Consider the following 23,307-nt stretch of genomic DNA (forward strand, 5'->3'; position numbering starts at 1 on the left):
CTGCATTTAGTAATTATATGTACCTCTGCAAATTTTAACTTAGAAGTTGACTTGCTCCTTGATGTCTTCAAGAGTTCTTCAATATAGTCCTTTCGAGTTGGTTTTGATATTTCTATCAAGATACTTGTCACTTCTATTAATAAGGTTACAGTCATAATCTTCAAGTCATATTGCTAATTTTGGCCAACCAAGATCATCGTTATCCTTGTCAACAATGCTCATGCCTTCTCCTTCACAGAGATCTGGTCCCTTTTTACATGACAACACTTCTTCAACAAGTGTTAATCTTCAATACAAGTGCCACGCTATTCATCAAATCAAATTTGCTTCTTACTTTTGTGGCACAGGGATTAGCTTTACTGGTCTACATAGCTTACATAGTCTTGATTCTTTCACTATAAGAGTCATATTTCAAACTTTAGGTAGGTTTATGTCACTCTGTCACATCTCAATATTTTCCATGATCAATATTTGTTATGATAGAACCTAGGTCTATATTCATAGAGTATGCGAGTCAATATCCAACTAGTATCTCACCACAAGCCATCTTCGAAATTTCTGTCAAAGTTGACCTCAATGTTGTTACCAATTATTTTCTCATCGTGTAATTAGTCACTATCTTAATTATCGTCTCACTATCTCTCTGTAGCGAGCTTCATAAAAGTATGAAGATGAGCTAACAACGAATCACGCTCAGAACTTAGAGGTTGTGTGAATCACGAAGCCTCAAGCCACAATAGTGTGAGATATGTGATCCTTGTATACAATATTTTTGTTGATACAAATAGAAAGACCCATTGTAACATGCGATCACTTAGAATCTCCAATCACGAGGTAATGCAATCCCTTCAATAAGTGATCCACGTTGTGTGAATATATAGAACAATGTTACGAGTCTTGAGCAATAGAACAAGCCAAAAAGAATTACGGTGTCTTCTCACAACTACGAGCCATAGGTCTGTATCTGCAAGCTAGGAATTATGGGTAAGTATTCACAGTCAATGCAAGCTTTAGGTATGGAGCCACAGTGAAATGAAAATCATCAAAGTACATTTCATGTATAGTAGATGTCACAGATCATAGCATGAGACCCCCATGTATTTGTGCGGGCCTTTAAAAATCATCGAACCACTTCAGGATATGATAACAATAGGTCATGATATATGTGATATTCTTTTGTGCGATGTCACCAATGATAAAGTGAATCACAGAATATTTATCTCAATGTGAGACAAATAATATAATTGATTTACTATTTTGAATAACGCGCCACTCACTCGGCCTTTTAGATACAATCTATACTGTGAGTAAAATGAGTTTCAAGTGCTTGAACCATAACTAAAATGTGCCCAGAATCTTGTTTACTTCCACTGTAATTTGTCAATGTTTTAGACAAAGAAACACATATGGAGAAGAGATTTTGATCACAAGTCAACAAAGTGTGATATTCAAAACCTCATTCTTCAACCTTAGCTCTAAAACCATGTTGAGAAATCGGGAGGCTGTTGAATTAGTCGATTTCTCTTAAATATGATAATTGCTTGTGATTATTCTACTCATCTTATTATTGTTAGTTATATTCCATCATCAAACAAATACCAAAACCAAACATCATGAAGATCACAGAAAAACAGTGGACACAAGATATAGGCTCTCAGCCAGGGCCAAACCCCTCTCCTTGGGGAAAACCCATATATATATATATATATATATATATATATATATATATATATATATATATAGATAGATAGATATATATATATCTAAAATCAAATCAAAGTGAGATATCCAAGACCCATTATCACAGAAAAGCACCTCTCGATGCCAAGTCCAATCTTCCATTCTGCTCAACAAAATCATCAAGTTATCAACGACAAGAGAAGTACCAAGGCACAATTTTCACATACTCCATCTCAAGAAGAAACTCTTCTTCCATTTCAAGTTTCGTCCTTCCACTACCTCTCTCTTCTTTTGCAAAATTTCAAACCAAAAACACATCCAAGTGTGTGTCCAAATGAGCTTATATCATCTTGTATTAATACTATCTAGAGGGGTGTGAATAGTCATGTCAATTGGGGCAGGGCCGACTTGTCATCTAGGAGTTTTTGACCCAAAATTACATAACAAAAATTATTTTTCTTTTTTTCCTTTCAAGAGGTCCAAATAGGTTTTTGACTGTTTCACTCAACAAAAACCAGAAGCATGAAGAACATGCTTATCTAATAAATAATAATAATAATAATATTTTTTTTGAAAATGAAACCCATGCTTGAAAATAATTTTTCTTTTTCTTTCTTTTTCTTCTTTTTGTTTTTTACATCAAAGATACAAAATCAAGAGTACATGAGTTATTATAAAGACCGAAACTAGTTACGCCTTTAAACAATCAGCACATGATGACATGGACCTTACGCTTTTATGCTCCAGTCAGATTTCTTTCTCCCATACAGCTTTCCTCCTTGAAGGAAGGTGGGTCATCCATCAGAAGGTACGTTTACCATTATGCAATCATGTGTTTTTGCTTATGGTTTTGGGGCATACTAATATGAATGGACAAGTGATCTGAATAATTGACCACTCTGGATTATATTCTTGTTCCCTCACTTCACCTAGGTAGTTAGTCTTTGGTCCTAGTCTAGTGGCGCTTCCTCTAAGGCCTTAGGGCTATCGGAAGGACACTACTGGGGAGACGTTGATTGAAGTAGTGTGCGCATGGTATTCCATATTTACCACTTTCCATCATTCCCTCTATTCCACATTCATTCTTCGGGCAAGTGGTCATTGGTCATGGGGACTGGCACTCTCTTGTTACCATCGATGGGTTTGGGCAAGAAAACATTTCCCTAGATGTTGATACTACTAAAAGAACAATAAAATCAAAGAAGCAACAACAGCCATCATCTGATTTTTAGAACACTTGATGCTCCACACATAAAAAGGAACCCCTGTAATATCCCAACCCTAATGAGCAATAAATTGCCTCATCTTATGGGTCAATAAATGCTAAATCTCTCAAATGCAAGTTTGGCCACCTGAGCTATGCACCCATATCAAAGCATTATCAAAGAGAAGTTAAAAAAGCACCATAGGGAAGAAAAAAAATAGGTCAAGGAAACAGATAACTCATGTCACCACAAATGCTACCACCTTACCTCTATAAACCCAGGATGTTGGACCACCATTAGTTAGTCATTTGGCTATGGCACCTACCTTTGAATTCTTTCCCACTCTATTACCACCACCTACACTTGCATCTATGGAATGATGGGTTGAAAACACTTGGGGGTTATCCATCTAGCTATCTCAAACATAAGAGATGGAACACCTATATGATCATGAACATTATTTATTTCAAACTCCTAAAACCCAACAAAGAATATGCCTCCATGGAAACATGCTCGGCTATATAGGACCCTATTTACTATGCTTTGAGATCAAAGCATTCCTTGAGAAGGTGGCAATGTAACAAATATAATAATAATAATAATAATATAGTAAATAAGTTAATGAAAGGTCAAAAGGCACATACTCATTCACTTAGTGACCAGTGAATGCATATAAACACACTGTCACTGTAATATCATCAAATTTCATCATTCTTATCAATCATTCAGCATTATAATATATAATTGTAGAAATATATTATGTCGATCAGTAATAAACAGGAATCTATCTATCCCATGATGTGATACATTAAGGCTTGGAGAAAAATGTGGCTATTCTTCAGACATATTTGGTAATTTTATAGCACAAGAGGAACCAATTGGCTTGACAGAAGCAAGGGTGAGTTGGTAGGGCCTAGAGAATTTTGAACGTGACCAATACTAAATAAGGATATTTACTAAGCTGTATATGCCAAATTGAGGAGGAACGGAAGAAGAACTGGACTTGTACATTGTGGAATCCTTATTTAGCCAGTAGATATTGCTGTCAATGATTAGGATTGAATTGCACCTTCTATCCCATTGAACTTGCATGCACATCTCCTTCCTTTCTAGGAAGTATCAAGATCAAAGTTTAAGCAAAGTACATCCATGAAGGCAACTTCATTGTGAGATAAAAGAGTTTAATTTCTGGTATGACGATGATCCTTCTGAATTCCAGATGGTGTTAAATTATGCAATAGGAATTATGTTGCATCCAATATTCACGTATGTGTGCACTTTGGTTGTACACTTGATTTTCCTAGTGGATTTGTAAACTAGGATGTCTATCTTGTATTAAAGTAACTTAATATACAAATTGCTATGCTCACACAAAACTCAGCTTATTGAAGGAATGGAAAGAAATATGCCATTGTTCATATCCATTCCAGTGGTAATTAACCATGTAAGAGTTAAAAATTGAAATACCTGCAAGTCGGGCAACATTCACACCATAACTCTTCGGGCATGTACCCTGAGCCAGTTTATAAAGAAATGTCACCTCCTCCAAACCTCCAATTTGTGTGCCAACCTTACAGGCCATATGGTACAAACCAACCTGTAACAGGAAAAAATAAGTACATGTCACATAGCATGGTAGCTATCATAAAAAAGTATAAGATATATAACCAGCAAGAGAAACGACAAAACGCAATTATCAAAGAGTAGAATTTTACGGAAGGATCACTGGCAAAGTCCGTAGCTAGGTGATGATAGTGAGTAGAAAACAAGCCACGACATCCAGTTTCATGGGCAAGATGTTCTAGCACTGCATGCCTGTAAACAAGATCACACTCAACTTCTGTACAGAAGCTAAATAACCAGAATAAAGAAAAGTAGATTTGAAGAGCCCTTTTCAAAGACTGAATAGGCCACGACCATTACAAATGTCAAAACCTGATCAAGCCAAACGACAACCTCTGCACATGGATCATCAAGGTTCAAAAATAAAACTTGGCCAGATGTACTCACGCAATTGCCTGTCCATCAGAAGTTGCAGTTCCACGTCCAAGTTCATCTAATACTACCAGTGAATCTCGTGTTGCAGATGACTGTAACATCCAGGAAACAGAATCCACTAATAAAAAAATAGATTACTGTGGCAGAGAATCTAGACTCGCAACAGAAAGAGATGCAAAGTATTATACCATAGTATACAACAAAAAAATTTGGTCACTCACCAGCATAGATGCCGTCTCTAAGAGTTCAACAAGAAAAGTACTTTGCCCAGCCATGATATGGTCCTTTGCTCCCATACGAACAAATATGCGGTCAACTGGTGAAAATTCAAACTCTTCAGCAGGAACATCTGCCCCAAGCTGTAGACCATAAGGATATATATCATCAGCAAATGTATCTTAATGATATCCATATATTAGTTTTAACTTAGTTTTAACCATTGTGATAAAAATTTAACCAACCTGTGCCAAGATAACTGCCAAGCATACTTGCCGAAGAAGAGTTGATTTTCCACCCATGTTGGGTCCTGTAAGAAGCATGAAACAAGCATTTCTGTGCCCACCTATATTCACATCATTCGGAACAAAGCACCCACTTCCACTTAGGCTAGATAAAACTGGATGTCCCAACTCTTTAGCACGTAAGTACGGGGTGTCAGCTTCATCACTCAATAGCTTAGTGGTGTCTTTGATAGATGGCCTGCATGTAGGTCCAACAAAGTAATTACTAGCAAGTGCTAGACTTATTAACACGTCCATCTCTGCATAAATAGCAAACAAGAGATCAGCCAAATCATTTAATACAACAAACAAATTTTTAGCATTACAGTTGTCTATTTAATACAGTTAAAAACACCTTTTAGTTGCTCTTTATAACCAATTAATAATCACATTCTTCGTTCTTACTGAATAAACAAAGCACTTCCCTTGGGTTTTTATCACTAAATCTCATTCTTTAGAATCATCTAAGCATGTAACATTTCATTAACAAGTTAGAAAAACACACAGGCATGAAATAATAACTTGTCACCAATTCTATGTGACACAATTTATGATGATGAGGAAGGATTTGAACAGGAAGGTGATGAACAGGGCAATAACATGCAAGGGGAAAAAGATTCATTGACACCCTTGTGGAGATTTGTGACAAAACTTGAGGCGGGAGGGAAGTGGTGGAACCGTTAAATTTACATGCCCTCATGATTGTCATGGTGGGAAAACTTATAGCAATTCATATACCCGTGTGAGGAGGCATCTTTGTGGGGTAATGGAGAGTGATGACAATAAGGGTGCCAGTGGGATATAAACTTGCCCTAAGGTATTAATGAAACAAAGGAAAAAATACATCAAAATAGAAGAGGTTGCACAAAAAAGGCAAAGTAAGCAACAAAAACTTCAATCTGATGCAACCTCTAGATTTGGTGGTGGCAGCCACATACCTTCATCTCCTTTTGGAACTTCTAGAACCTCTAAATCTAGAAAAACAATAGTACATTTCCTTAATATTAATGGGAGGTATGACATCGATGCAAAAGTGTTGCAGTTTCTTTGGGCTTGTGGTATACCATTCAATGTGCTTCACTCCCCCTACTGGCATGATTTGGTTAAGACCATCAATGAATCCCCAAAAGGATACAAGAGCCCCAACTATGAGAGAGCTATAACCTTCTCATTAGACAGAGAAAAAAAGCGAAAATTTATACAACTTTAACACTATTTACAGATGAGAGGAGGGACTGCATGGTATCCAATATATCAAATGGTTGGACAAATTTTAGAAACCAATGTTAGATAAATGTTCTTGGTGTTTCTAATAGCAGCGCAGTGTTTCTTGCAAGTCATGACTACAACTAATAGACTCTTCTAAGACGTGCATATTTGTACATAAATGAAGATAGAATTGGAATAATGAATATAGAAATGGCATCCATAGTACATTAATGATTAATAATTTGAGAATCAACGATTTAGATTCTAGCAAGTACAAACCAACATCAAATTATTAAGCATATCACAAACAATAGAAGATAAGTATCAAAATTTTAAGCATATAATGGGAAGTAGATAATTAAAACATTTAAAAAACTACACTAGCAATTGCTAAGTTGCACGAAACAAGGAAACCGGTAGGAGTTTCCGAAACGGGCACGAGTTTCTGAAACGGGCACGAGTACGAAATGTGACCCCCCCCCCCAAATTTGGAAACGGGGAAACGCATATATATATATATATATATAGATTAGGACATTTAAGAAATATGTGCAATCATAAAGCATATAAGATACATTCTATTGTATTATATTATGATTAAATTGTCAATTGTCAATGCATAAACTATAAGTCTCTAAATTTACTCATGAATGATCACATAATGAAAATGGCAATATCCAAAATCAGCCACGATAAATTCCAATTTTTTTGTCTCGTGCTTGATTGGGAGTCTCCTCCTAGATAGTCGAACGACCTTAGTGCTCTTGACTAAATACAAGTTCCATACCCTAGTACATGACAAAATCCAATGGAAACATCGCAATCCCCCCAATCCTGAAATCCTAAAAGACGGATAAGTCTACTGGATTTTGAGTGAGATCTAAAATTCTACTTTCTCCATATGAAATCCAATGAGGGCGTAACCACTCTCAAACATCATGAGTCATTTCATGGTAATGTTAAAAATTTAAGTAAAAGTGACATTCTCCTTTATTTTTCATTTTCATCCTTTTTATTTTTCATTTTCATCCTTTTACTTTAAGAATTTAACATTACCATGAACTGGATATCAACACTAGGGCCATGAGCTTGAACATTAGGCTGCCCCACTCAAAAAAATCCTCTTTTTTATAACTTGAGAGGCATCTAGAAGCATCCAAAAGATATTTTAGTCGTCCAATAAAAAATTAGAAGCTAAAAAAATTAAAAAAAATTACAAGAAAAAGTCAACTTAGAAGAGGAAACTCCGTTGTATGGCCTGGAAACTCGTTTCCAGTCATACTAGCCACATCTCCTCCTCGAGAAACGGGCTAGTATGGTTGCAAACGCGTTTCCAGGCCGTACAGTACAAGTTTCCTCATTTCCATTTCGTTTCCGGCCGAAAACAGACCCCTCTCCAACGTTTCCTGCAACTTAGAGCAATTGTCAACATGACCAAATAGAAATGCTTACAAAGTAGGCCATCTATATACTGAACTAGGAAGACTAAAAAGTCCAAATTCATAACCCTAAAGTCTAATTTATGATCTGTATGTTATGAAAAATGAAGTAGTGAATCTATCTACTAATCTCTTCTCCTTACACTACCACGACTTCTACCTAGGCCTCCATGTGATGTTAGTGAAAAAATGGTGGTTGTGGAACTGGAGATGAAGCCCCTATTGTTATTGAAGTCTTGGACATGGGGAACATGGCACTAGATGGAGTGGCATCATAACACAATCATCATCATCATCCTCGATAAGACCATCCTCCAATTGCTCTAAATACAACACTCCATCCTCCAAATTATCCTCTTCTAGAATTTTGTCCCAAACCATCAAGTCTTTATTTGTCTTTGCCTCCTCACAGTGATGGGACAACAATCGCAAGTTTTCATGAACATAAACCAAGCTCTCTACTCGGTTTACATTCAACTTGTTTCTTTTGACACTATGGTTGGAACTATCAGTGCTCCAACACCTCTCTACAAAAGAAATGTTCACCACACGTGAGAGCACCCATATTTCCAAACATTGTAGATGTGGAGTAGCACTACCATGCATGTTCCACCACTAGAGAGAAGACATTTCCTTGATCTTTGATTGCACGGTTGGTTCCAGAGGCACCAATGCAAATGACCTTTTCTCAATTGTCTTTGTATGGTGTCACACTCCTCATTAGGGAACAATTTATCTAATGCTTTCATATAACCAACCTAAACCTTCGGATTCTGGTGTGGTTTTCTTTTGGTCCCCCCACCAGGTGTTGGTGATGAAAGCCACAATACATGATAGTATTTAGGTGTAAGAACATATGCTAAGCCATGTAGTGTTATTCATAGCATTTCCCATCATTTTTCCACCCCTACAAGAATATAATTATACAAATTGACATTTCTAGGCTCAAAAATGTTTTTAATTTTCCCCAACATGCTATCCATTTGCTCATACACCTTCCCAATTATTGGTCGATCTAAATATACAAATTTGATCATGTGATAAATTGGCTATGTGAATTGCAAAACATATCTGACTTATGGTCAAAAGTGACTATCAAGAAGTGTCCTTCATTACATTAGCACCATCATTATCAGTGTTTATGTCATCCTGTGAATCACTCATCACCATAGCAACCAAAGCTTGTCGCACCTTCAATAGGTGCCTAAAGGTGAGGTAATAGCTTGCAATCTAGTTTTTTCAATCTTAAGCAACTGCAACTTGGAGTAAGTGCCATAAAATTAATTAACACTTGTATGTCCTATGATAGATTTAATGAGTTGTTTTCCTTTCTTGTATAGTTGATTAATCCATCCGCATTCCTTATGCTTGACAATATCATGCATCAAAAGGTTCAATGTGCGCACCAAGCGCTCGAACCAAAAGATGTGTTGATGAGTCTCTCAATGATTTTTCTTGCTCCCTTACAATTTGTTGCATTATTGGTGATTACTTGAACCACATTGGTAGGACCAACATCATCAATTGTTTTCAATAGGAGATATGCAATGTTTTGAAAAGATGAAATGATTGTGATTGTGGTATACCATTCAATGTGCTTCGCTCCCCCTATTGTTTGGTTAATACCATCAATGAAGCCCCATAGGGATACAAGAGCCTCAACAATGAGAAAGCTAGAACTTTGTCATTATATAGAGAAAAAAGAAAACATTTATACAGCTTTGACACAATTTACAAATGAGTGGAGGGATTGCATGGTATCCATTATATCAAATGGTTGGACAAATGTTAGAAACAAATAGTCGGGTTGTCTTCCTCCTATTTACACTTGTTGTTATTGTTGGGATGAGAAGCTGCGGACCTCGTTCTAGTTGTTGGGCTTATAATCATCCACACCTGCTATATTGATTGTCCCTGAAGCTCTATCCAAAAGAAAGATATAAGCAATCGTAATGGCCTGCCTAACGACTATGATACTTACCGATCGAACAAAGATTGATAAATGTTCTTGGTGTTTCTAATAGCAGTGCAGTGTTTCTTCCACGTCATGATTGCAACTAATAGATGCTTTCTTATAGAGCCATTTGGCTTAGGGTTCCTTAGAAATCTAACCTCTTAAGTCTTATTGGGGAAGCCTCCCTTGTGGGGATAGCATCCAACCACAAAACAATAGGGGAAGGGCCATCGAGGTGATAGTGTTGGTTAATATCATTGTTTCCCTACACCTAGAATTGTGCCTAGAGAGGATTTGCATTAGGTTTCTAGACTTTGCGGTAACACCTCCTATACCAAGACTTGATCTCTGTTATGAATATAATTCATAACAAGTAAATAATAAAATAAATGAGAATATTAAATAATCAAATATTGATTAAGTTAAATAGTCATTAAGTTAAGTGAAAAGACATGCCCAGTCACGAAAGGACACCTACTTAGGTATGTATATGCGCGTCCTCATTGTAACAGCATCACTTGTACATATATATATATATATATATATATATATATATAGACATATATATATATAGACATATATTATTTAAAATACCTTTGCATATATTTACATTAAGTCAACAAGCTATGAGTTTTGATGCTTCAGTGGTATCAAAGCCATGGCGCACAATATAATCATGTGGGTCTTTGAACGTTGTTCGCCGCACAATGTGCCACTACGTTCACGTCCGGATTGTGCTGAGCAGTTTAATAAAATTCAAGAGGTATTTCAGCGATAAGAAAAGCCATGTGCGGAAGTTAAAGCGTGTCGAAAGCAAATCGATAGTAAGGAAGATGATCATGACAGTGAAGAAACGAAAGAAGATGATGCAATAGATGATTATAATGTTCAATATTATGATGAAGGCATATCAAGGCCATCAATTGCTTCGTTGTTACCTGCAAGCCCTAGACCTGTCGTTCTCGTTGTATCCATTCAAATTGTTCCATTGTTGTCATGATCTATCAATGCATCGGGAAGACTAGGAGTTGGAGATTCTATGGCTTCAAATAGCATGTATCTCTCAAAGTTCACAAGTGCCTTCATCATACACAATGGTGGTTGTTGGGAAGAATAAGAGTACTTAGACTGGGCATGTTCTTCTTTCGGTCTCGAGTGCTAACACTCTGGCAGCGGCAAGTCCCTCTCAAGGTTCCACTGCTTCACATTCTAGTGGTTTTATGCAGAACTCTCTTTCATCTTTTGTGTTACCTCCATGTACAATTCTAGGTTCTCCTCAATCAAGTCATAGGATAGACATGCATAATGAATATTCCTCAAGTCGGACAAGTTATGATGCCTCGCCTTATTCGTTTGGGGTTATTGGATCATATATTCGCACATCACAATTATCTTTCTTGATTGGACCTAAAAAAGAGCAACGTATTTGTGGTGCTGCTAATCAGAGTGAGCGTCCTGTGGGCTTCATTTTTGGCTCAGTAACTCCTGATATGCTAAATCGGCAAAGATCTCATGGGCACACGCTAGATGTTGAAGATTCCAATTCTCGTGTAAAAGAAAAATCTTTCAGAGTGGACCAGCTTGATCATCAACCAAGTTTACTAGACCAAACAAATATACTGAAGTCAGCAACCACACCTAGGCAGCCTTCGGGTCAAGTTTTACATAATACAGCGAGTAATATGGTAGCTGCTCTTCAGCAGGTTCAGGTTCGTAACCAACGACTTCATGTAGCCACACAAGACATCAAAACCAAATGAACTCGGTACTAAGTCAGAGATCTGGCACTTCAGCTGCTTCATTATTTGGAGTACCTGGAGCTGGCCATTCAAAACCAAATTTATTGAGCCTAGGTGCAAATCAAGGAGGAAATAATCTACCTTTGAAAGGTTGGCCCCTGACAAGTCTTGACCAACTTCATTTTTGAAAATAATTTAGTTTTTCGGCTAAAGCTAACTTTGAGCCGTAAGATTCGTTTTATTTGCATGTCCGTGTTGGGTTTTGTGTTTTTTGTTTTGTAGGGAAAAAGAGCTTTCTCAAAGCAAGCACGCAACCCAAAGCATCAACCCCCCCCCCCCTCTCTCTCTCTCTCAAATTTTTTGTATAGCTCAATTGGTTCAAAGCTATTTTAAGAGAGTAGAGGTCTTGGGTTCAAATCTCCTTTTTGTGAGGGCGGATTTTTCATTTCCGCACATTCCCGCACTTCGTCGGCATCTTCAACAACTTTTTTTCAAAAAGCCATAACTTCTTCATTCGGAAGCCGTTTTTTTAAACGAGCCTAATTTTTCGAGATCTATCCATTGGAACACTTAGTTTCAGCATCTTTAGCTTCAGTTTCCGTTGAAATGGAAAGTCAATACCAAGTTACCCTTGACAGCACCAACTACTTCCAATGGTTGTCCTACATTGAGGATTTATTTAGAAGTAAAGGTCTCTACAGAATAGCCTCAAGTCAAGAAAAGAAACCGAAGGATGAAGATAAGGCTGCTAAATGGGAAAATAGGCAAGATCAAGCACGTGGATTGATAGGGATGTCTATTTCTCTAGATCTTAGATTCCATATTGCAGAACTTGATACTCCTGATGAAGCAATGAAACAAATCAATAAAGTTTTTGGGATTAAAAATGAACTTAGAGCCCATCAACTTGAAAATGAGTTGCTTACATTGGACCCTAATATTTTTTCTTGCATTGAAGATTTCTTGTCCAAGTTCAAGACCCTTAGATATCTCTTGGAAGGTGTTAAGGTTAAGAAAGAAGATAGTAACCTTATCTATTCCATTCTTACTAACTTGGGACCAGCCTACTCTGTGTTTGTCTCCACCTTCCATTCTACAAGAGAAGCCTTCATTTCTCAAGGAACAGACTACAAGTCCCCTTCCTTTGACTCTTTTTGTGATTCTTTAATAAGAGAACAAGAAAAACTCTTACACCTTGGTCTTCTTAATCTTGGAAATTCTTCCAAGAAAGCGTTAGCCGCCCAGCAGCAACCAAATTCAAAGAACCCTAAGAAGTCATATCCTAAAAAGAATGGTCCTAAACCAAAAAAGGGTCCTAAGCAATCTCAGCCTCAAAATGAAAAATCATTTCAACAAAATGATAAGACAAATAAAAACAAATGGAAGAAGACTGATAGACATTGCAACTTTTGTAATCGAGATGGCCACTTAGAATCCAAATGCTTTAAGAAAATGGAAGCCTTGGAAGCAACAATGAAGAAGCATAACATCCATTTGGAGCAATCTTCATCTTCAACTTCATCTTCAGGGATGGCACTTTCTGCATGTGGTTGTCAATCATCTTGGTTTGGTTATGCATTAAATGTATCTTCTTCTTCTCATTCTCATGAGTGGCTCATTGATTATGGAGCTTCTTATCACATGGCCAAAAACAAAGCCATGTTTTCTTCTTTAAATGATTGTAACACCAAAAATATATATGTTGGTGATGATAGATCTCTTAATGTTGTAGGGACTGGAACTGTTCATCTAGACAATGGTCAATTTAATGATGTATTATGCGTTCCAACCTTATCCTGCAACCTTCTATCTGTATATCAGATAACTCATTCAGGTGAAGGTAAAATCGTTGAATTTTCACCTCATGATGTTGTAATCATGGACCTAAGAGATCCTAAACAGATTTTAGCTACTGGCATTGTTGATGATTCTACAAGGTTGTATAAGTTTCACAACTTTGGGTCATCAAATCTTCCCTCAGTATTTGTTGCTCATAATGATGAAGTGAGCAAACTTTGGCATGAGCGATTTGGTCACTTAAACTATCGCTCCCTTCAGCATCTATGTAAAGAAAATATGGTGACAGGTCTTGCTATGGTATCTTGCAGAGATGGTGTTTGTTCCGGAGTGTACTCGGAAAACATCATCGGGACAGTTTTGACAAACGTGCCTCTTGGCACGCCTCAGCCCCTTTACAGCGTGTGCATAGCGATTTATGTGGTCCACTTCCAGTTGTTTCATTCTCTGGCTGCAAGTATTTCTTAACTTTCATTGATGATTTCTCCAGACGCACTTGGGTATACTTCTTAAAACTCAAGAGTGAAGTATTTAACACATTTTTGGCCTTCAAGGCCTTTGTTGAAAAACAATCTGGACATCAAATTCTTAAGCTAAGTTCTGATAATGGCGGAGAATATGTTAAAAACACATTCATCAACTTTTGCACTGAGAATGGAATTCAAATGAAACATATTGTTCCATATACTCCACAACAAAATGGTGTAGCTAAAAGGAAGAATCGCACCTTAAAGGAAATGGCTAATTGTATGCTACAATCTAAAGGACTTGGTCTTAGATTTTGGGCAGAAGCAATTAACTGTGCAAATTACATAATAAATCGCACTCCTACTAAGGCTTTAAAGAATATCACTCGAGAAGAAGCATGGAGCTCAATCAAACCAGATGTAAGTCACTTTCGTGTTTTTGGAAGTGAAGCGTGGGCCCATATTCCAGATGAAAAGCATAAAGCTTTAGAACCTAAGAGTGAAAAATGTACTTTTGTTGGATATTCTGAAGATATCAAAGGCTATAGACTTATTCCATTTAAGTCCAAAAATGTTATCATTAGAAGAGATCTAAAATTTGATGAAAATATATCGGCCTGCGAGCCTAGTCCGACGGATGTGCCACCTCTCCCTATCTCTTCTACTTTTGAAAACATTTCTTCTTCAGATGATGAAAGTGAGGATGACAATCCTCCCCCACCATCTCAGGATCCTCCTTCAGCTCCTCAACTTCCAAAATGGGTTCGTGCTACTCGAGATGCAGCAGGTGATCTTGCCGGTGATCCTACAGATCAGCGATGCACACGTTCTCAGTTTGACAGAGCCTCTTCTTTACTGGCTCAAGCTCCAGTAAATTATGATCCTGACACCTTTGCAGAAGATTTAGGCCATCCAGATTGGGAAGCAGCTATGAATGAAGAATATCATTCATTATTGGCAAATGATACATGGGATGTTAGGATATTCCAACACTTTACCTAACTCTATACTAGACCAAGTTGTACTTAACTATTTCCTATGTGTCGGAATATCCTAACATCCCCCCTTAAGAACAACTTGGGATAGGATTGAAGGATTTACAAATATGACACAATAGGAGAAGGAAGGAGGCACTAGAGCCTATCCCCCCTTAGTGACAACTTCCTGAACTCCAACCATAAATCGAAGTTTAGTGAACTTCGCCTCTGTGAGAGCCTTTGTGAAGATGTCTGCAACTTGATCATCTGTTGATGATCCGGATTTAAACAGGAACGCAACAAATTACAGAGATAACCATATACACAAAGATGCAGCGGAAATAATACTTCATTTCATTAATGGAAAATACTGAAATATGCTTACAACCAGAAATGGAAATAAACCAGCTAGGGCGATGGTAGCTTATCTCTGAGAAGAGATGTGATGGCTACATGCCTCTGAACTGTGTTACAATGAGGCTCGAAGGCCTATTTATTGTTGAGAAACAATGGAAAAACCCTTAACATTCCAAAACCTAACCCTAGGAGATGAAACGCCAAACTGTGGGCCCCGTTTGGGGTAAATTGGTACATCAATTTCCCGGGGTCGTAACTTTGGCATATGATCTCTGTTTGACGCGTACAATAGCTCATTAGAAAGATCTATCCGAGCACTATCATTGTTGGAACGAGAAACATGGTCCATACCATGGACCCATGTTGCCCCCGGATTCCCCAAAAAACGTCGTTTAGGGCCTCAAAACGGCTCCGGAAGTTCAAAACCCGAAAAACTGCTAAAAATAGTAAGTTGTGCTACAATCAAGGAAACTGAAAATGCTGAGAAAGACAATGGTGGGGGTCCAGGTGGACTTGGCAGGTGGCCACCAATATCCACCTGGATCATTCCTCCCCCCTTAGGAAGCAATGGTCCCCATTGCGTTGAGCTCCTCCATGAGATGAGGAAACTTCTGTTGAACTTGTTCCCTGGTGAGCCACTTGCCCTGCTGAAGGAGTTGGCCTGCTTTGACAACTCGATACAGTTGGATATTCTGTTGGCGAGTGTTCTTGATCTATGTGTCCATGATTCGATCAGTTGCAGCTTGTTCCATGCAATCTGGATTTAATTCTGTGGGTTTGAGTTGTTCTGCAATGTTGGATGTGTCTAGCAATGGTGGAAAGTATGGCCGAAGGCGGTCCACATTGAACACTGGGTACAGGCCAAGGAATGGGGGAATGCTGAGCTCAAATGCATTGTCTCCCATAGCCTTAGTAATGGTGTAAGGACCATATCGGAGTGGTCTCAATTTCCGATAGGCTCCAGTAAGGCGTTCCTTTTGCAAATGCCACCAGACTTTGTCGCCCACCTGAAACTTGTGTGGCACCCGATGTTGATCATGTCACTGCTTGTACTTGGCATTTGATTTCTCAAGAATGTCATGGACCTGCTGGCGAATATGTTGGATGCGCTCAATGAAGCTGGTGGCCTTATCTGTTTCGGTCTGGACATGAGCTGAATTCATGTGAGTGGCTGCAAGTGGCATGGCCACATCAATGGGGCATAGTGGCTGGAATCCCAAACCCACCTGAAAAGGGCTATGGCCAGTGGAGCTGTGAAGAGCTCGGTTGTAGCTGTGCTGAACATAGGGGAGGCTCTCGTCCCATGTGCGTGGATGCTTTGAGTTATACATGCGCAGAATGTGCACAATCATCCTATTGACAACCTCTGTCTGGCCATCAGTTTGAGGATGGAAGGCTGTGGACTTCGTGAGTTTGGTGTCCAGCATTGACCAGAGACTGGACCAAAATGTGCTGAGAAACCCACTGTCCCGATCTGAGATGATAGACTGTGGGATCCCAAAATGCACCCACACTCGTTCAAAGAAGAGTTTAGAAGTGGCTTCTGCTGTGATATTCTTCTTGCAGGCCATCATAATGGCCATCTTCGAGAACCTGTCGACGACCACAAAAACACAGTCATTTCCATGCTTAGTGGAAGGAAGGCCTGACATGTAATCCATGGAGATGGATTCCCAAGGTCGACTAGGGGTAGGCAACGGGGTATAGAGGCCTTACTTCTTAATGGTCGGTTTGGCAATGGCACAGGCAGTACATGATCGGATGTACTTCCCAACATCCTGTCGAAGATTCGGCCAATAGAAATAATTTTGCAGTACTGCCACTGTTTTCTCAACCCCGAAATGCCCAGCAGCCCGACTGTAGTGTGCTTCCCAAATCATCTTGGCACGCTCGCTTGAAGGAACACAAAGGTGACCGAGGTGGCATAATAGGGCATCCTGGAGGTGAAAATCTGCAACATGCCGACCCTCCAAGAGTGTCTGGTATGTGTGGCCGAATTCTGGGTCGCTTTTGTAGAGAAGTGGCCAATCCGAAGTCTCGTGCCCACAAGAGTTGAGCACGGTGGTCAGCACCATGATCGGTGGTCGACTGAGGCAATCTGCAACATTATTGGTGCTGCCCTTTTTATACTTGATATTCAAGTGAAACTGTTGCAAGTATGTAGACCACTTCTGATGGCGATCATTCTGCAATTTCCCTTGGGTCTGTATGAACTGCACGGGTCGGTGGTCTGTGTGGATGACCGTTTCCTTCCCCAAAATGTAATGCTTCCATTGTCGGCAGGCCTGTACAATGGAATACATCTCCTTATCATAAGTGGGGTACTTCCGGACTGTGTCTGAAAGCGTTTCACTGTGATATGCCATTGGATGTCCATGTTGAGTAAGGACTGCCCCAATAGCATAGTCAGAGGCATCTGTCTCGACCTCAAATGGTTGTTCTAAATCTGGTAATGCGAGCACTGGTGCCATGCAGAGGCGATCCTTCAACTCCCTGAATGCCTTCTGTTGAGATTCAGACCAAAAGAATTTTGCTTTCGCCCCTCCCTTGGTGACTTGACTCAAGGGCCAAGAAATATGAGAAAACCCCAGCACAAACCTGCGGTAGAAGTTGGCAAGACCTAGAAAGCTGCGGAGCTCTGTTAGAGTGGTTGGAGAGGGCCAATCCCGAATGACTTGGACCTTGGCTGGATCGACATGCACCCCTTGTTCATCAATGATGTATCCCAAATACTGAACCTCGGTCATGCCAAAAGTGCATTTCTCCAAATTGGCACATAGCTTGTGTTGCCGCAGTGTTTGGAGAACCTGTCGGATGTGGTGGAGGTGCTCTTCCCAACTCTGGCTGAAGATCAGAATGTCATCCAAGTATACTACTACAAAGGAGTTGGTGAATGGCCGCAAGATGTCATCCATTAGCCTCATAAAGGTTGCAGGAGCATTCGTCAATCCGAAAGGCATGACCAACCATTCGAAGAGGCCCTCCTTGGATTTGAAGGCAGTCTTCCACACATCTGAGGGTTCGATTGGTACCTGGTGATATCCTGACTTCAGATCGATCTTGCTGAAATATTTCGCCCCCTTTAGTTGGTCTAGGAGGTCATCAATCCGCGGGATCGAGTACCTATTACGAACAGTGATCTTGTTCAGCGCCCGATAGTCAATACAGAGTCTCCACGTCCCATCCTTCTTCTGTACCAACACGATCGGGCTCCCACAGGGCGATGAACTCGGACGGATGTGACCTTTCTGCAGGAGCTCCTAAATCTGCCTCTTGATTTCATTGTTCTCCAGAACGGAGCGCCGATAAATTGGTCCATTGGGCAGCGGCGCACCTGGGGTCAAATCGATGGAGTGCTTGACTTGACAGTGCAGAGGAACCCCTGCCGGGGAGGTGAAGATGTCTTCGTACTCCTCCACAATCTTGTCCATCTGTAGCTGTCGTGCAGAGGGACCCCGTTTGGAGGCCGTGGCCACTGTCTTCTTCTTCCCTTGAGGGCGTATCATCAGGAAAACAAATTTCCTGGTTTTGGAAATGATCTTACTGCATTGTTTTGCAGTAATCAAAGAGATAGCGGCAGGTGGTGCTACCTCTGGTATCCTGAACAACTTATTTCCCAATGTAATAATAACAGCACGGGGACTTGATTCATACACAGCATGTCGCTTCCACAAGTATGGTTGTCCTAGTAATACATCACAAACTTCAAGGGGAGCAATGTCACACAATACCTCATCCGTGAAGGGCTAGATGTTGTATGGAAGGCGACACTGCTGGCTCACGCGAAGATCTCGCCCTTGGTGAAGCCACCCAATGGTGTATGGTTGTGGATGTGCTGTGGTCGGTAAGCCCAACCGCTTCACGACCTCTGTCGAAATGAGGTTCTTTTGACTCCCGCTATCAACAATGAACTGTATCGGGGAGCCCTTTACCCACATCTGGGAGTGGAAGAGACGCTCCTCCTCCTCTGGATCTTCGGGTTCATTTTTCTGGATCTTTGCGGTAGCAACAATGGCGCTGGGATCCGTATCTATGATCTGCTTCCCTTTTTCATACCCCTTATCGGGTTCTGACTCAGAGTCGGAACATGCATCTGATTCTGAAACCTTTAGCTCAGCCACCAGTGACTGCTTAGCCCGACACTCACTCGTGTTGTGAGTGGAGCTCTTATGGAACTCGCACCATTTTCCAGTGTCCTTTCTCGGCTTCGCGGCATTGTTCTTTGCTTGCAGCTTCGGCTGGTTGTCTTGGGCTGTCCCGCCTTGGCTCTGTCCTTTGTTCTGTGGTTTAGGGGCACCTTTCCCTTGCTTTGGATTCGCAGATCCAAAGTCTCGCTTCTTTTGTTTAAACTTCTGCTCGACCTTGACGGCATATTGGTATGCTGCGCCGAGCGAGGGGATGCTTAGGAATTGTATTTCTTCCTGGATGTACTTGTGCAAGCAGCCACAGTATTTGAGTATCAAATGTTGCTCTGAATCCTTGATACCCAACTTTGTGCGAAGGGTATGGAAAAGATTGGTGAACTCCGGCACGTCTTGGTCCCTTCCCTGCCGCAGCGTGGTCCACTTTATGTATTCATCCTCATAGCTTCCGACAGGGTAGTACTGCTCCTTGATGGCATCCCGAAACGAATCCCAGGTGGGTGCGGCTGAAAATAGTGAGCCAGTACTTTCATCCTTCTGCTCGCAGTAGGTTTCCCACCAGTCCTTGACGTGGGGGGCTGCTTTGAGAAGAGCAAAAACAATCTTTTCCCGACTCGAAAATTCATGAACAGAAAAATAACCCTCTAGCAGATTTAACCATTTATCTACGGCATCGGCGTCTATCTGACCCTCGAATATGGGGATTTCAAAATTAACTTGTACCTTAAAGGGTGTGGCATTTCCAGAGGAGCTGCTGGAAGCCGATGCGCCGCTTCTGGGTAGCCGTTGAAGGATCTGGGCAAAGTTGTCCATCATCGCGTTCCGTTGTCGCTCGAGCGCTTCTTCGAGCAAGATTTTGATGGGATCTCCTGCCCCCTCGTCTTTCTTCTCGTCCGCCATGGGAGGCCGTCGGGATTTGCGAGGCTGATCTTGCAAAGGTTCAACCAGTTCAAGCCCTAACTTCTTATATCCCGACCTTGTTGGGGACATGCAAAGAAAAACAGAGAAAAAGCAGACCGCTCTAATACCACTGATCCGAATTTAAACATGAACGCAACAAATTACAGAGATAACCATATACACAAAGATGCAGCGGAAATAATACTTCATTTCATTAATGGAAAATACTGAAATATGCTTACAACCAGAAATGGAAATAAACCAACTAGGGCGATGGTAGCTTATCTCTGAGAAGAGATGTGATGGCTACATGCCTCTGAACTGTGTTACAATGAGACTCGAAGGCCTATTTAATGTTGAGAAACAATGGAAAAACCCTTAACATTCCAAAACCTAACCCTAGGAGATGAAACGCCAAACTGTGGGCCTCGTTTGGGGTAAATTGGTACATCAATTTCCCGGGGTCGTAACTTTGGCATATGATCTCTGTTTGACGCGTACAATAGCTCATTAGAAAGATCTATCCGAGCACTATCATTGTTGGAACGGGCAACATCGATCCATTCCATGGACCCATGTTGCCCTCGGATTCCCCAAAAAACGTCGTTTAGGGCCTCAAAACGGCTCCGGAAGTTCAGGACCCGAAAAACTGCTAAAAATAGTAAGTTGTGCTACAATCAAGGAAACTGAAAATGCTGAGAAAGACAATGGTGGGGGTCCAGGTGGACTTGGCAGGTGGCCACCAATATCCACCTGGATCAATTGAACAATATTGCACTTCAAGAACATGGTCGTGAATGAGCTTTCTAATGAAGTGCATGTGCAGTTCAGTGTGTTTGTTGCGCTGATGTTGGACTGGATCTTTGCATAGTTGAATGGCACTTTGATTATCACACCAAAGTGTAGTCGGATGCTACTGCTGAAAGCCAAACTCTGACAAGATCTGACGAAGCCACAAGGCTTCCTTACTAGCTTCTATGGCACCACGATAATCTGCTTCTACTGATGAAAGAAAAATGGCACCTTGTTTCTTGCAAGCCCATGTAATAGGTCCTGAACCAAGAGTGAACACATAACCGGCAGTAGACTTCCGATCATCAGGGTCACCAGCCCAATCAAAATCAGTGAAACCAACCAATAGAGGAGCTGCTTCGACACTGTAATGAATCCCAAACTGAATTGTACCTCGAACATAACGAAGTATTCTTTTAGCTGCTTTCCAATGACTTTCACGTGGATTTTGCATAAACCGAGCAACAAGGCCAACAGCAAAGGAAAGGTCAGGACGAGTATGGGTTAGATACAAAAATTTTCCTACAAGTTGACGGTATAAGGTAGCATCAACTTCAGGAGAAGTACAAGTGATTGAAAGTTTGACTCCAGACTGAAAGGGAGAAGGGGTTGGCTTACAGTCTTCCATGTGAAAGTGGCGTAGAATATCACAGGCATACTTGGACTGAGAAAGGGAAATACCTTCCTTGGATTGCAAGACTTGAAGACCGAGAAAATAATGTAAGTGTCCTAAGTCTGTCATTTCAAACTTCCTTTTAAGGCTAGACTTCACATGGTTTATAAGGTTGGGATCACTACCAGTCAGGATAAGATCATCAACATAAAGAACAAGAATGATAAGAGACTTGCCCACTTTCTTGGTGTAGACAGTATTGTCAGAATGACACCTAGAGAAGCCAGATTCTAAAAGAAAGTTATCCATTTTGGCGTACCAAGCTCGAGGAGCTTGCTTGAGACCATAAAGGGATTTCTTAAGCCGACATACAAGGTTGGAGTCTGTTTGTATAAAGCCAATAGGTTGTTCCCTATAGATTTCTTCATTCAAGTCCCCATGCAATAAGGCAGATTTAACATGCATCTGATGGACTTCCCATTTGAACGAGGCAGCAAGGGAAAGAACAAGGCGGATAGAGTTCATTTTGGCAACAGGAGAGAAGGTTTCAGTGTAGTCAATGCCTTCAACCTGTGAAAAACCTTTAGCAACAAGACGAGCTTTATGTTTATCAACTTTCCCATCTGGTCCATACTTGGTTCTGTAAACCCATTTGCATCTAACAAGTTTTCGTCCCTTTGGTAGAAGAACAAGATCCCATGTATCATTTGCCAATAATGAATGATATTCTTCATTCATAGTTGCTTCCCAATCTGGATGGCCTGAAGCTTCTGCAAAGGTGTCAGGATCATAATTTACTGGAGCTTGAGCCAATAAAGAAGAGGCTCTGTCAAACTGAGAACGTGTGCGTCGCTGATCTGTAGGATCACCTGCTACATCTCGAGTAGCACGAACCCATTTTGGAAGCTGAGGAGCTGAAGGAGGATCCTGAGATGGTGGGGGAGGATTGTCATCCTCACTTTCATCATCTGAAGAAGAAATGTTTTCAAAAGTAGAAGAGATAGGGAGAGGTGGCACATCCGTCGGACTAGGCTCGCAAGCCGATATATTTTCATCAAATTTTAGATCTCTTCTAATGATAACATTTTTGGACTTAAATGGAATAAGACTATAGCCTTTGACATCTTCAGAATATCCAACAAAAGTACATTTTTCACTCTTAGGTTCTAAAGCTTTATGCTTTTCATCTGGAATATGGGCCCACGCTTCACTTCCAAAAACACGAAAGTGACTTACATCTAGTTTGATTGAGCTCCATGCTTCTTCTCGAGTGATATTCTTTAAAGCCTTAGTAGGAGTGCGATTTATTATGTAATTTGCACAGTTAATTACTTCTGCCTAAAAACTAAGACCAAGTCCTTTAGATTGTAGCATACAATTAGCCATTTCCTTTAAGGTGCGATTCTTCCTTTCCGCTACACCATTTTGTTGTGGAGTATATGGAACAGTATGTTGCATTTGAATTCCATTCTCAGTGCAAAAGTTGATGAATGTGTTTTTAACATATTCTCCGCCATTATCAGATCTTAGCTTAAGAA

General features: G+C 40.3%; 1 protein-coding gene across 2 annotated transcripts in view; it reads right to left on the minus strand.

Moving 5' to 3' along the window:
• The window catches only part of MSH6 (MUTS homolog 6), a 197,637-nt gene that overhangs the window by 16,202 nt on the left and 158,128 nt on the right, over positions 1 to 23,307 (minus strand). For both annotated transcript variants that reach the window (XM_089458271.1, XM_089458272.1), the window contains exons 16-20: positions 5,345 to 5,643; positions 5,105 to 5,242; positions 4,896 to 4,975; positions 4,601 to 4,700; positions 4,353 to 4,482 (exon numbers count right to left, since the gene is read on the minus strand). In XM_089458271.1, the coding sequence (XP_089314397.1) occupies positions 4,353 to 4,482; positions 4,601 to 4,700; positions 4,896 to 4,975; positions 5,105 to 5,242; positions 5,345 to 5,643 (747 nt within the window). The remainder of the gene's footprint in view (positions 1 to 4,352; positions 4,483 to 4,600; positions 4,701 to 4,895; positions 4,976 to 5,104; positions 5,243 to 5,344; positions 5,644 to 23,307) is intronic.

This window comes from Pinus tabuliformis, chromosome 7 (genome assembly GCF_031772625.1).
Source record: "Pinus tabuliformis cultivar Carrire ecotype Pingquan chromosome 7, CPIR1, whole genome shotgun sequence".
Classification (NCBI taxonomy): Eukaryota; Viridiplantae; Streptophyta; class Pinopsida; order Pinales; family Pinaceae; genus Pinus; species Pinus tabuliformis.